This window comes from Pleurodeles waltl, chromosome 10 (genome assembly GCF_031143425.1).
Source record: "Pleurodeles waltl isolate 20211129_DDA chromosome 10, aPleWal1.hap1.20221129, whole genome shotgun sequence".
In the NCBI taxonomy this organism is placed as follows: Eukaryota; Metazoa; Chordata; class Amphibia; order Caudata; family Salamandridae; genus Pleurodeles; species Pleurodeles waltl.
The window spans coordinates 129,835,290-129,851,165 of record NC_090449.1 but is presented as its reverse complement, the minus strand read 5'-3'; the positions used below and the strand labels follow the sequence as shown (position 1 = coordinate 129,851,165).

The window sequence follows — 15,876 nt, the reverse complement described above, 5'->3', positions numbered from 1 at the left end:
TTACCCGTCAACGATGTTAACTTCTTTGATATCTTTACAGCCTGGGTTGATAAAGAAGACCCATACTTTAAGCTCACCGATGTTATTGTCGTCGATGACAACGGTGACAACATTATTAACATGGGCAGAGATGGAGCTGTGAATGCTGCCGTCCCTGCGGTAGCAGATGATACGAACGAGACTGAGATTTTTTACGTTGACGGTGGCAAAGAGCTAGACGGCTTCTTAAGTTTCATTGAAGTGGCAGCTGGAGTGAAAGGTTCAGAAAGCACTTTCTCACCATGTTTATATGAAGCATTCCTTCAGAGAGTGCACTTTCACAGCTGCTTTACTTCGTTTTGGAGAAAAACTCTCAACAGATCTTTTCCTTTTTCTTGATGCCTCAGAGGCATTGCTGTCCTCCTCATCATAGAGAGTCTCTCTGGTTTTACATTTTTGAAGCCAAAGCAGGAGCCTGGCTTCTCTGTCCCTCAATGTTTTGCTAGGAAAGGTTCAACAAATTTTACAGTCTTTCACCTTGTGCTCTGGGTGAAGACAGTAAATGCACTCCTTGTGAGAATCCTCACAGTGAAGCCTTAGCTTCCCACAGGTGTTGCAGGGTTGAAATAAACATTTCTTTGCTGCAGACATGTTATAGAAATCACAGCTGTTGACGTATAACACAATATTCAGAAAATTTCCTGTCAGGAAAAGTTAAATTGAGCAGAGCTCAGGGAGATTCCCTTACACACAATGTGTGGTAGAAAATCTTAGAGACTGGAGCCTCTGCGCTGAGGGTTCTAAAGGGTGGTCTCGCCTGATTGGCTGGACTTTGGGTCTTTTCTAATGGCACTAATAAGCTATAAAAAGTGAATGTATTTTTCCATTGATCTCAATGTTAAAATTTAATCTACTGCTTTCTACATCCCGTGGGACTCCCACTTCGATGGCGGGAATGATTCAAGCACGTGAATCTATGAAAGATACACCAATACATGAATTTATGGAAACGGTAAGCATTAGGGTTATATTTAGGGTAGGATTTAAAGGTAGGGATTTTTTTAGCTCTAAGTTAAGGGGTAGGGTTAAAGACAGGCTTTGGACAGGTTTTAGATCAGCAGATAGGGTTAGCCCTGGGTCAGGGAAAGGATTAATAGGGTGAAGGTTAGGGTTTGTCTCAGGGTAAAGTTATGCTCATGGTACAGAATGGGGAAAAATGATATTAGTGTTAGGGTTCTGACGGAATGAGGTAAGATCATTTTTAGAGCCCGAGGTCATGTGTTAGGTTATTTACCACAATGGGGTAAGTTATTAGGGTCTTTAATATTATGGGTAAGTAATGAGGTTCAATCTTAAGGTCAGGGGGTCGGAGTAAGGGTTAAGCACACAAATGAGTGAAAATCACCATATAATTAAACAAAACTGTTACATGATTGGGTATAGTTTCAAAACTTTTGTTTTCTTTCAACATGCAGATCCCATAGTGTTTGATCTTAAATTTTCAAATGTTCGAGAAACAAAAAATATTAACTTTCAATGTAGATTCTTAAGAAACAATCATAAAACTGAACGATTCAGAATGCAACTCTAAACCTGCCTTTTAACATGTGACCCCCAACTGGCTGCATCCTCCGTGTCATTTTGTAAAGGCAGTGCAAGATTTGAGGGTATGCTGCACTTAAACACCCAAAAATAAAATAATGAAAAGTAAATATGAGTTTTGGTGATGAATTACATTTGCTGTACCTCATCAAGCAGGATACTCTTCCAAATTCAGAAGTCTGCTGAATAGCGACAGCATAGTAATTCGATCAAGGACAGAAAGTATAAAGAATAGTCATGTAATTAACCATGTTTAATGGAAGTGATTTTCCATGTGCCCATGTAAGATCACACTGGAGCTGGCAAGGTGTTTAATTGCTGTGCCTAGCTCTAGGGATCTCGCTAGGGTATTTGCCACTTCATCTTCCATACTGTCTTTTAAGTTACTATCTAGACACATATTGTTCACACTATGATTTACAGCTGAACCTTTAAGGCCAGAGGGGACTTACACTACAATCTCTCATTTGTCGGAATTCTCACTATGGTCATTTATCATTCCAGAAGTGTGATGAAGAACAATGCGACGCAGCCAAGGGTACAGCTGGACACATACGCATTCCATCAGTTTCCTTACCTGCCACTGGATGAGCACAGAGGTAGTGGTGCGCGGTGTCACTAAAACTGCAGTGGGAGGCTCATCTGGAACTGAATCAAATATAAAGCAATGATTTAACAATGTTTATTGTATTTTTGATCAGAGACAATGTCTCATAATGTACTTCCATAAGCTTCTCATCCTCCCTCCTTGTCAATTCACCAAATTTCATTTTGACTGCTCACTGGGGAAAAAGTGGACAAGTATAAGAACTCATTCCTGCAAGGTGACCTATACGATGCATGGCTATGTGAATCAACAGATGTGTCAGCATATGCCTATATTCATAAACTAGTAAGATGTACACATAGACCTTCGCATAATTTTACATTTTCTTTGCATGATTTCAGTATGGCAATGCATTCCAAGCTATTGTTAAATAAAAGATGCCCTCTGGTTACATTTCTCATTTATAATTAACATACACAACGAGTGCTTGTGGGTTCTTCACCTATCAATGCAAGTGTACTCTTGGATTTGGCATCGGACAAGAAGAAAATATGTTACTTACCTGTAACTATAGTTCTCAAGTATTGGAATCTTTCATAGATTCACATGCTTGAATCATTGCTTGAATTATTCCCCTTCGTCAAGATGGGAGTCCCGGGTACCTTAGAAAAGACAATGTCCCAAAGAAATAACATCTATAACATACAAATTCTCTTCATTTTAGCAACCCATCCAAGTCCTAATATAAAAAGGATCAAACTTGAACCTCAGCCAATCAGAGAGCACCACCCTTTAGAACCCTCCTGAGAGAATCTCCAGCACCTCAGATTTTCTAAGCACTAGTGCTCCAATGAACAATTAAACAAAAGGTATTCCAAGGTGAGCTTCCCCCAGTAGGTGGGTGGGTCACCTGTGAATCTTTGAAAGATTCCAATACTGGAGAACTTTAGTTACACGTAAGTAACGTATTTTCTTATTCCAGTATTGGAACTTTCATAGATTCACATGCTTGAATCAGACTATAAAGCAGTATTAAGAGCACATTGCATTAATTGCACATTCAACCCCCTCAATCGGAGATTGTCGAGCTGTTCTTAATAGCATGAAAACATTATGCTCCATGCTTATAATATCCTAACTTTTCACAGACACTTATATGTTTTGATATAAGGAATATATGCAAATAAAACATAGCAAACTTAACCATGCAATGTGCGAAGTAGAAAAAAGGATGGAGGGAGGCAATGTGAGCTCACGGTTACTGGAACAGATGTCGCAGGACCGCCTGACCAACCGCTGCATCTCCCTTAGGATTGGCAACCAGACCATAGTGCCTCGTAAAAGAGTCGTCTTCTAGGTGGCTGCTCTGCAAATGTCCTGCAGGGGTACACCTGCAAACAGTGCCGTGGACGCTGAGACAGTTCTCGTAGAATGTGCCCTTACTGAGGATTGTAAAGGCTTTCCAGCTGCTTGGTGGCAAAGGTTTATAGCCGCTACTATCCATCTGGCTATACTTCTCTTAGAAAGGGCCTGTCCTCTCCTAGGGGCACTATATGCCACAAACAATTGAGTAGTATTTTTAAATTTCTTTGTTCTTTCCAAGTAAAACCTGAGGTTCATTTTGATGTCCAACAGATGGAGAGCTCTCTCTGCCTGAGACGATGGGTTCAGAAAGAAAGATTTCAGAACCACTGGTTGGTTAATATGAAAGTCTGATGGCACCTTTGGTACAAACTTTCGGTTCGTACAAAGTATGACTCTATTGTGTTTAAATTGGAGAAAAGGCTCCTGAATAGTCAACGCCTGGATCTCAATGACCCACCTGGAAAAAGAAAGGGCTAGAAGCAGAGCAACTTTCCACGATAAATGATTCAGATCCGTTCTATGTATCGGTTCAAATGGGTGTTTCATAAGCTGAGAATGAACTGTGTTGAGTTGCCAAGACGTGGAGGAGGCCTTACCGGCGGAAAAACTCGAAAGAGCTCTTTGAGAAACTGCTTAATTAATCTAGATGACCACAGAGATGGAGACGTAGGCGAACATCTGTAGCGAGATATCGCTGCCAAATGCACCCTAATGGATGCATATGCCAAGCCTGTGGATGCCAGATGGAGGAGATAGGGTAGTATTTGCTCCGGCGGTGATAATAGGGGATCAATGAGCTCCTTTTGACACCACAAACAACTCAATTTCAAGGAGTATGATTTGTTGGTGCTCTCTGCTCTGGCCTTTGCCAAAATATTCTGACACTCAAGGCGAATGTCTAAATGGGCGAACTCATTGTGTTCAGGAGCCAGGCTGATAACTTGAGTGATCTGGAGTCTGGGTGCAAAATCTCGCCCTCGTTCCTCATCAAGAGCTGTGGTGAAACTTTCAGCGGAATGTGATCCGCCTCCGAGAACAGGAGGAGTTCCGAGAACCAATGTTGGCGGGGACAAAACAGAGCTACCAGGATGAGCCTGCAATGCTCCTGTTTGATTTTTGCAAGCACTCTTAAGATCAGAGGAATGGGTGGAAAATTGTAGGCAAATATTCCGCACCATGCCATCGAAAACACATTCCCCCAAGAGCCCGGATGGTGAGCCCAACTTGCATAATAGCGGCATTTGGTGTTCTGCAGGGTTGCAAACAGATCCAGTTTGGTTTTTCCCACCTTCTGAAGACCTGGTCGAGCATGTCCTGATTCAGCTCCCATTCGTGACAGGAGGACGGCAGTCTGCTGAGACTGTCTGCTGTCTCGTTCTGCCTTCAAGGTAGATGTTCTGCTCAAAGACTGATGCCATTGCGAATGGCCCAATCTCAAATCGTCTGCGATTCCCGAGACAGGAGGAGAGAGTTTGTTCCCCCTTGTTTGTTTGAATAATGCATTGCTGCAGTATTGTCGGTCCTTTTGAGAAATGTTGTGTGTTCTATCCTTGGAAGGAAAGCCTGTAGGGCCAAGAAGATCGCTCTCAACTCTAGAAAGTTGATATGATACTTTCGGAAGGAGTTGCGCCACTTCCCACTAATTTGAAGATCTTGAAGATGTGTTCCCTACCCTTCTAGGGAAGCGTCTGTGGTGATGACCAACTGAGGCCGAGGTGGTAGGAAGGGAAGACCTACTACAATGTTTCACTGGTCTTTCCACCAGTGGAGAGCCTGGACCATCCGAGGAGTTACTATGATCAGATTGTCAAACGAGTTGTCTCTCTGTATCCACTGGAGATCTAATTCCTCCTGCAGGGGACGCATTCTTAGGTGACAAAAGTGGACTAACTGTATGCAAGAAGACATCATCCCCGGACGCGATTTGTAAGTGCGTACAGAAAGAGACTTTCTTCTTTGCACTCTGTTTACCAAGCAAACGAGTTTCGCTTGTCTCTCCATCGACGGGAAAGCTCTGTCTTTGATGGTGTCGATTTTTGCTCCTAGGAAGGTTGTTTCCCTTGTAGGGAAGATGTTTGACTTGTTCTGATTCAGAGTGAGACCCAACTCGTTGAATAATGCTATGCAAGCCGTTGTTGATTCGTGAGCTGCTTGAGACGACCGCGCCTTTATGAGAAAATTGTCTCAGTAGGGAAAAATTTGCATTTTCTTCTTTCTCAGGAAAGCCGCTACTGGAGCTAGGCACTTTGTAAAGATCCTGGGGCGGACTTCAAGCCGAGTGGAAGAACTTTGAATTGGAAATGGCTGCACGAAACGGAGATATTTCCTGTGGGCAAGTGAAATTGGAATTTGAAAGTATGCGTCCTGTAGATCTAGAGGCGTCATATAATCTCCATAGTTCATGCAGAGAAGAATATCTTGCAATATGACCATGCAAAAGGATGGGCGTTTGAGGTACTTGACTAGGCCCCTGAGATCTAGCATGGGATGCCAAGATTCCCAGTTTTTGCATACCAGGAAGAAACAGGAGTAAAAACCTTTGCCTTTTTCCAAAGAAGGAACTCCCTCTATTGCTCCCTTTCTGAGCATGGTCACAACCTCCAGCCAAGATTCCCAGTTTTTGCATACCAGGAAGAAACAGGAGTAAAAACCTTTGCCTTTCTCCGAAGAAGGAAGTCCCTCTATTGCTCCCTTTCTGAGCATGGTCACAACCTCCAGCCGAAGTTGTTTTAGATGTTTCTGCAAGAAGGTATGAGGAGGACAAGAAGGTGGGCGTTGAACAAACTCTAAAGTATGGCCAAATCGAACAATGTTTAAGACCCAGTGGTCTGATGTAATTTGCTCCCACTTCTTGTAGAAGTGTGATATCCTTCCTCCTATCTTCCGGCTCTGTGGCAAGGCTGTAGCCAGAGCCTGATGCTTGTCATTGACGTCTGGCTGCCTCTTTACCCTGACGCGGTCTTCCCCTGGGAAAGGGTCTGGAATGTGACGCATGAGGTGGTTGCCTTTAGTTATACTGAGGCCGAAACTGCTGTGTAGTATAGGAGGGGTAACGAAAACTCTGGTAATCCCCTCGATATACCGAGACTCCCCGACCTCTGGAAGCACGAAAAGGCACTTTCTTAAATTGAAGTGTCCCTAAGGACCTTGCGATGTCTGTATCTGTTTTTATAGCCTGCAAGGCTTCATCCACATGCTTGCTAAACAACGCTTCTCCATCAAAAGGGAGGTCCAACACCTTGTTCTGAATCTCTGGACGGAAAGAAGTAACCCTTAGCCAGCCCTGACGCTGCAGCACTGCTCCGCCAGCTAGTTGCTGAGAAGCTGTTGCTGCAATACCCATAGCAAAGTCAATCACCTCAGCCGAGGTGCGCTCAACCTCTAAGAGGATCTTCTTTACTTCCGACACGGGGCAATATCAGCCCACAGCTGTCTGTCGTACCGCCCCAGGATTGCCAATGAATTTGCTGCCCTCACTATTAGGCCAGACACGGAAGAGAAAAGCTTCCCGATGTTGTCTAGTCTTCTCCCCTCTTTGTCCGGAGGAGCTGAAAGTGGCGTTGATGGATTTTTAGAACATCTCTGCGCTGCCTGGGTTATAACGGAGTCCGGTTTCGGATGACTAACAAGACACACTGGGGTGTCCTCTGGGGCCTTATACTTTTTGTCCAACCTGGGCAAGACTGCAGTTACCGTAGCTGGATTTCTCATTACTTTGAATCCTTCCTCCCAGATGTATCCTACTATAGGTATGAAGCGAACACTCTTTTGATACGGCTCCTTGAAGTCGTATAAAAACCAATCCATCTGTTTGGATGACATGGGTATCGCAAATCTCTTTGCCGCCCTCCCAAGCAAGTTATGGAAACCCTCAATATCTCTTGGGGGAGAATCCACAGCGGCAGGCGACGGAGAAAAGGGTGTCGGCAATATATAATTGTCCCAATCCGAGTTGTCCTGCAATTCCCCATCTTCTCTCTCTTTATCCAAAGAGTCAGTAACCTGCATGAAGGACCTTTGCGGGGTACTTCTGGACAATCTAGGGGATGCTCTAGGTTGTGGCACTGGAGTAGCAGGCATCGATGGAGGAGGCGCCGTCTGAATGTCCGGTTGCGGCACTGCCGGAAATCTTCTTTTGTAATCTGACAGCTTAGACTGCAGATCAGGTATAAGGGAACTTGGAACACAAACCATCTCCTCTGGAATATAATTCTGCTGCCGCTGAGGAGAATAATACTGCTGGTAATACTCTTCATCATCCTCTTGGCACTTTACATGAAGCTGTGAAGGGCTATGGGCTGCCCCGAATGGCCCATCATCATCCGAATCTTCTTCCAGAAGATGAGTCGAGATCAACGGAGTAATCTTACTTGGGGATGTAGCTCCTGGAGTGATATTTCCCCTTCCGGACGCAGATTGCATTTTCCTCTTTGTCGACTGTGTCGACGACGGGACCGTCGACAAGGTCGTCGACGGAGTAGTCTCCGGCAATCCAAGTGCTCCGGTCGATCGTGTCGCCGACGACAGCATGGACGATGGGATCCTTGCCGTCAACAGTGTCGTCGTTGGAACCATCGCCGACGACGTTTTGACCTTCAGCGTCAACAGTGTCAATTTTGTTACCGTCGTCGTGGACGTCGTCGATGAGGAAGAAGTCACCATCGCGAGACAGGTTACCATCGTCGTCGTCACCGCCAATGCAGCTGCGGTGTACGTCCGAGTCGACGACGACGACCTCGTCGACGGTGGCATCGCCGTCGACGGTCTATCTTCAGAAGCTGAAGAAGGCTTTCTAAACGTCGTCAACACCTTTGGAGAGGGTGTAGAAGGCTCTGAGGAGAATTTTGGGACATCCTTCGATGTTGAAGGCCGATGGCTGGATTTAGGGGAGGATCTTCTTTCCTGAGGTGAAGATGAGAGACTGCGGCCTTCACCAGACCCCTGTGAGGTCTTTTTAAAAGTCTTTGAGGGTTGTCTTGAACCCTTTTCAGAATGAGGTGATCTATGCCTCTTTTGTGACTTCCTAGAAGACCATGAAGACACCTCACTGTCAGAGTCTGAGACAGGGTTTTTTCTTGTTTTAAGCTTTTGGAGACATATCAACAGCCTCCCCTCTCTATCTTTCAAAGTCTTTGATGAAAAGGTACGATTCACCTTACAATCAGCAGCAGAGTGTTCAGGGTACAGGCAATATATACAATCTGTATGAGGGTCCTCTGAATGGAGCCTTTTCTTCCCACTAGTGCTGCAGGCTCTAAACAGACTTTTCCTCCCCCTATCCGACATCCTGCTGGTATAACAGGCTCCAGAAGGTATAAGTGTAAATCAGAGACACCCAATGAGCAAAAGGAATTCGGATATATTGAGAAAATATTCTCTCACAACAACAAACTGAGCAGAGCTCAGAGGAGTCTCCCTAGCACGACGTGCGGTAGAAAATCTGAGGTGCTGGAGCTTCTCTCAGGAGGGTTCTAAAGGGTGGTGCTCTCTGATTGAGGTTTAAGTTTGGTCCTTTTTACTTAAGGACTTGGATGGGTTGCTACAATGAAGAGAATTTGTATGTTATAGATGTTATGTCTTTGGGACATAGGGCCCTCATTACAACCCTGGCGGTCAAAGACTGCCAGGGCTGTTTTGGAGTTTGTACCTCCAACAGGCTGACGGTACAAATTCGGGCATTACGACCGCGATGGAAGCGTCGCGGTCGCACCGCCGGGACCGGCTGTTTCCCACCACTTTTGTCCCGGCGGTTGTAATCCCCCAGGGCAGCGCTGCTTGCAATGCTGCCCAGGGGATTACGAGTCCCCCTCCCGCCAGCCTTTTCATGGCGGTATGAACCGAACCGCCATGAAAAGGCTGGCGGAAAGGGGAGTCGCGGTGCCCCTGGGGGCCCCATGGAGCTTTTCACTGTCTGCTATGCGCGACGGGTGCAACTGCACCCGTCGCACTGCCGCAACACTGCCGGCTCCATTTGGAGCCGGCTCCCGTGTTGTGGCCGAGATCCCCGCTGAGCCGCCCGCCGGTCCCGCGGGGATCTCCAAATAGACCCCGGGGGAGTGCGGCTGCACTGGCGGCCGCCCGGTGGTTTCAACTTGGCGGGCGGCGCTTGCCGCCCGCCAATGTTGAAATGAGGGCCATAGTCTTTTCTAAGGTACCAGGGACTCCCATCTCGATGGCGGGGAATGATTCGAGCATGTAAATCTATGAAAGTTCCAATACTGGAGTAAACTTCAGATTGAAAACCAAGTGTGATTCATAATCAACCATCCATATGGCTGTAATTCTAACTATAGTTTAACAGACATAAGTATTTGTGTTAAAGGCAATAGGAGACACGTGCAGCAAATTAGGTAGGAACAAGGATGTATACTCTGTTTGCCTGGAAATTATTATTTCCAGCTTAATGCTGCACATTAAAAGATGGTGGACTGGTAAAAGTCATGTTATTGCCCCTGGTGACACAACCCCTACAACCCCGAAGAGTATTTCACTGATAGCGGTGCCACAGCTGCAGTGATTGTACTCACAGAATTATATCCATGGACATGTTGATGTTGGCCACACTGTTTCTTTAACATGTGCCCTAAAGTAAAAATAAGGGGAAGATTCATTTTGGCCATAACTACCAGTGACTCTCCACTAGGATGACATACAGTCATATCCTGGATGTTTACACTATCTACAAATTTTCTAACCCGCTTGATGTAGAGCAGTCTGCTCCTCTATTTGCTACAAAGTAGGTTGGCTTATTAGATATTTTTGGGTCGCTCAGTCTTTTCATGTCTCAGAAATTCACATGATATTGTAAAAAAGATTACAGAAGTTACTGTACAAATTATGAAATTGAGGTTCTAGTTGATATGCTTGCACTTTACAAATACTACCACAACATGGTTACTTACACCAACGAATTCACAAGAGAAGGATGTAGGAGTAAGAAAAAGGAAATTAGGAAATTAACAAAAAGGCATTGGGTTGAATGAAACTTGAGCGAGACCATGAATAGAGACAAGCAAAGGAGAAATTGGAAAGAAGAAACAAGTAAAAAAAAGTACTGGGAGGAAGGAGCAATGCTATAAGGAATCACTGCATATTTATAACTTAATTTGCAAGAGAATACCAAACGAACATGTTACTTACCTTTGGTAACGCATTATCTGGTAGAAACTCTATCTAGCTGCAGATTCCTTACCTTTGAATTCCCTGGTGCAGGCTTAGAATCTGGAATTTTTTGCTGAGCAATATCCTGCGCTCGCCGTCGAGTGGCACGCAGATCCGAACGAAGGTAAGAAATCTGAAGTTAGAAGTCTCTATCAGATTGTATAGTTTTGCAGGGTATGTGTATTCGGATGGGACAATGCCAGGTGCTCTCTCGGAAATTGAGTAGGGCTTTCCATTCCGTGCTGATTTTGAAGGGTGGAATAAAGACCGAATTGCATACATGATTAAATGTTTTCATTCTTAGCCTGTGGCTCTCTGAATCCAGTTAAAGTGTACAAAGATGGCCATGAAAAGGGGAGAACAAGGAGCAGTTTTGCTGTCAGGAAGCAAATGCTGTCGAAATTATAGGAACAATCCATACATGCCAAAAGACCCGATTCAGATGGGAGACTCCCTAGCCAAAAATTGCTTTATTTCTCTCGCCTGAAATTGCCTCTGTTTCAACAGAAGTCAATGGCAGAAATACATTCTCCCTATTATTTTCCTAAAATCTCACACTTTCCTCGTCTAAAATGTTGGCCCGCATGACAATCATTCACACAACACAGACAGGTGACCTCTGACCCTGCATCCTTGCATGGAGGTCGATTCCTCCTCACTACTGCACCGGTAAGTGTTGCCATTGTTTTGGGCTTGTTTGGGCTTGTTTGGGCTTCTTGGCTTCTCCTCCCCCCCGAAGGTTCGAGCCGCTGCTTCCCCGTGGCCTCTCCCCCCTCCCTCCGCCTCGGAGCTCTTCCCGCTCCTGACACCTGCTGCTCCCGCCCCCCTGCACTCCCATTGGAGGGTTGCCCCCCTCCTCCCAGCTGCCACTCCCTCTCACCTCCCCTCTTATGCCGGCCGCAGCGCGAGGTTAGAAGCGACCTCTGACCCTGCATCCTTGCAGGCAGGTCGCTTCCTCCTCACCACTGTTCCGGAAAGCGCTGCCATTGTTTTGGACTTGTCTGGGCTTGGTTGGGCTTCTTGGCTTCTCCTCCCCCGGAAGGTTCGTGCTGCTGCTTCCCCGTGGCCCCGCCCCCCTCCCTCCTACTCAGAGCTCTTCCCGCTCCTGACTCCTGCTGCCCCTGTCCCCCGCACTCCCATTGGAGGCTTGCCCCCCCTCCTCCCTGCTGCCACTTCCTCCCACCTCCCCTCTTATGCCGGCCGCAGCACGAGGTTAGAAGCGACCTCTGACCCTGCATCCTTGCAGGCAGGTCGCTTCCTCCTCACCACTGCTCCGGAAAGTGCTGCCATTGTTTTGGAGTTGTTTGGGATTGTTTGGGCTTCTTGGCTTCTCCTCCCCCGGAAGGTTCGCGCCGCTGCTTCCCCGCACCCCCCCCTCCCTCCTACTCAGAGCTCTTCCCGCTCCTGACTCCTGCTGCCCCTGTCCCCTGCACTCCTATTGGAGGCTTCCCTCCCTCCTCCCAGCTGCCACTCCCTCCCACCTCCCCTCTTATGCCGGCCGCAGCGCGGACGTGCAACTGGCGCACCGATGGCGCGCCAAAGGCAAACCCATCTGCACCCGTCCACGCCAAGACTGCACCCAGTGCCAGACCCCCTGGCCAGCACGCCTCCCGCACACTGCCAGCGAACTCCACGCCCTTAATCCAGGACGCTCCTCCATCTGCTTCCAGTCCACACTGACGCGCACCAAAGGACCCTTCTCCTGCAAAGCCTGCAATTTCACCTGCTACCTACCCTCCAAACTCCAAATCAAAACAGACAACCGCCTAAGATGCATCCTACTTAACACCCGCTCCGTCCACAAACATGCAATTGAACTCTGGGACCTCCTGACCACATACTCGCCCGACGTCGCATTCCTCACCAAAACCTGGATGAATTCGGCCTCGGAACCAGACGTAGCCATAGCCATACAGAAAACTACAAGATCACTAGAAGAGACCGAATCAACAGACAAGGAGGAGGAATCGCCATAGTCCACAAAAACACCATAAGAGTTTCCACCAACTCCCACGACACCATCAACTCCGCCGAGCACCTCCACTTCAAAATCCACATCAACGCCAACAGCACACTCAGAGGAACACTGGTCTACAGACCCCCTGGACCCAGACCGCAGTTCTGCGACGACATCCCCGACGCCATCATCACTGAAGCCCTCATCTCAACAGACTACATCCTCTTCAGTGACCTAAACTTCCACCTAGAAAATAACAACAATATCAACACCACCAACCTAATCGACAACCTCGCCAACTTCGGCCTAAAGCAACTCGTCACTTCACCCACCCACTCCATAGGCCACAAACTCGACCCCATCTTCTCAGCCAGCAACCACGTCTCTTTCAGCCACACCACCGAACTCAGCTGGACAGACCAACGCTGCATCCACTTCTCCTACCAGAAACCAGTCGCTCACCACCACCGCACACAACCCCCTCGACGCAACTGGAGAAAAATATCAATGGATCAAGTGATCTCCACTCTCGCCCGGGCCCCACCCCCTGGGACCCCGGACCCCAACACAGCCACCACCAACCTGCACCGCTGGATAGAAGATTGCGGCAACACCCTCGCACCACTCAAAAAAAAAACATACACCTCCGACAGAATCAAGGCCAGCTGGTTCACCCCAGAACTACAGGAATCCAAACGGCTATGTCGCAGAATGGAAAGAAACTGGCATCTTGACCCTACCAACTCCAACCACATCGCTTTCAAGGATGCCCTACGAAAACATCACCAACTGATCCGCACCACCAAAAGGACCCACTTCAAAAAACGCATCGACGCCAACACTCACAACAGTAAAGAGCTCTTCGGCATCATCAATGAGCTCTCCACCCCCAGGACCTGCTCCAACGAACCCCCGCCATCACAGGAGTTCTGCAACTCACTGGCAACCCACTTCCATCAAAAGATAGAATAAATCCACAATAGCTCCAAACCCCAGACCCACCAGCTGACCACAAACACCCAAGAACCCAACGCACCAAGCAATACCCACCTCCTCCACACCTTGACCCCCGTCAACATAGAGGACACCGCCACCACCATGGCCTCCATGCACTCCGGATCACCATTGGACCCCTGCCCACACCATATCTTCAATAAGGCAAACATCATCATCGCCCCCCACCTCTGCAAAACCATCAACAGCTCCTTCGAGTCAGCCACCTTCCCAGAAAGATGGAAGCACGCAGAAATCAACGCCCTGCTGAGGAAACCAAAGGCAGACCCAGACGACCCCAAGAACTACCAGCCGATCTCCCTCCTCCCTTTCTCAACCAAGGTCATCGAAAAAATCGTAAACAGCCTACTATCCCGGTTCCTGGAAGACAGCAAGGTACTCAACACCTCCCAATCCGGATTCTGAAGAAACCACAGCACGAGACTGCACCATTGCTGCCACAGACGACATTAGAACCATGCTCGACGAAGGAGAAACAGCAGCACTCATCCTCCTGGACCTCTCCGCAGCTTTCGACGCGGTATTGTCATCACACTCTCAGCACACGCCTCCACAACGTTGGAATCCGCGACAAGGCACTCAACTGGATCTCGTCATTTCTCTCAGGCAGAACCCAGAGAGTCCGCCTCCCACCGTTCCAGACAAAAGCCTCCAGAATCATCTGTGGCATCTGCCAAGGATCCTCGCTCAGCCCCACGCTCTTCAACGTTTACATGGCCCCCCTCGCCAACATAGCACGAACTCACCACATCAACATAGTTTCCTACGAAGACGACACTCAGCTCATCCTCTCCCTCACGAAAGACCCTACAACTGCAAAGAACAACCTCCACAACGGACTTCACGCCATCGCCAGCTGGATGGAATCAAGCCCCCTCAAGTTAAACACAGACAAGACAGAAATCCTCATTTTTGGCACCAACCCCTCAGCTTGGAATGACTACTGGTGGCCCACCTCCCTAGGAACCGCGCCCTCAACCACCACCCACGCATGCAACCTAGGCTTCATCTTAAGCATGACTCAGCAGGTCAATGCCATCTCCTCTTCCTGCTACAACACTCTCCACATGCTCCGCAAAATCTTCAAGTGGATTCCTGTCGAAACCAGGAAAACTGTCACCCACGCCCTGGTCAGCAGCTGATTGGACTACGGAAACGCCCTATATGCAGGAATAGCAACCAAACTCCTAACAAAGCTGCAAAGAATCCAGAACGTATCCGCCCGCCTCATTCTGGACATCCCACGCCGCAACCACAGTTCCCCCCCACCTCAGAGACCTTCACTGGCTACCAGTATCAAAGAGGATCCCCTTCAACCTCCTCATCCACGCACACAAGGCCCTCCACGACACATGCCCAGCCTACCCCAACGACAGACTCACCTTCCACGCCCCCACCCGCAATCATCGTTCCGCCAGCCTAGCCCTCGGCTCCATCCCCCGCATCCGCCGCACCACCGCCGGAGGAAGATCCTTCTCTCACCTAGCCGCCAAGACCTGGAACTCCCTATCGCTCCAACTTCGCCAGACCCAAGACCTTTTGACATTCAGGAAACGCCTCAAGACATGGCTCTACGACCAATAGCTCCCCCTCAGCGCCTTGAGACCCTAATGGGTGTTTAGTGCGCTCTATAAATCCTTGATTGATTGATTGATTGATTGAGTAATCAAAATACAAAACACAAGGTATTAGGAAAAGATTAGAGGGAAATGGAGCACAATGTCTTCAATTTATAGGAAGTGGTACTAAATGGACATCAGTTCTCTTTGCCAGGATTCTATGTAAAACCTCCTGTAACCTACAGACCTGTGGCGCACCGTATTTGTTTACAAATTGGTGTACTAAGGAAGAGAGCTTCCCCAGAATGTCCCCTACATTTTCCTTTATGTTTTCACAAAAGAATGCCCAAAAGTTCTTAACTAAAGACTAAAATTCTAGATAGATGCAGACTAACTAACCCGTTTGTACATATTCTACCTTATCCACATGAGAGGTATTGTCTGACAAAGCCAAATGTGACATAGAGTGTTTTGGAGATACAATAGGCACATTGTTAGCAAATGAACTTTAGAAAAGTCATTCATGGGAAATCAAAACTGGTTGCTTTTTATTCACAATAAAAAATCTCTTATGCAAATGTCTTCAAGTTATTTCACAGTTATTTATCTGAAATGATAAACCTCTAAGTTCTAAGATCATACTGACAGATATACTTGCCACATTTTCGTCTCAGTAATATTCCCCAAAGCTG

The 15,876-nt window shown here is 47.4% G+C and overlaps 1 protein-coding gene across 1 annotated transcript in view; it reads right to left on the bottom strand.

Annotated features, from left to right (window-relative positions):
- SDK1 (sidekick cell adhesion molecule 1) overlaps positions 1–15,876 on the bottom strand; it is a 2,061,301-nt gene that overhangs the window by 288,748 nt on the left and 1,756,677 nt on the right. Inside the window, exon 32 of the mRNA XM_069209963.1 lies at positions 2,159–2,229. Within this exon, the coding sequence (XP_069066064.1) occupies positions 2,159–2,229 (71 nt within the window). The remainder of the gene's footprint in view (positions 1–2,158; positions 2,230–15,876) is intronic.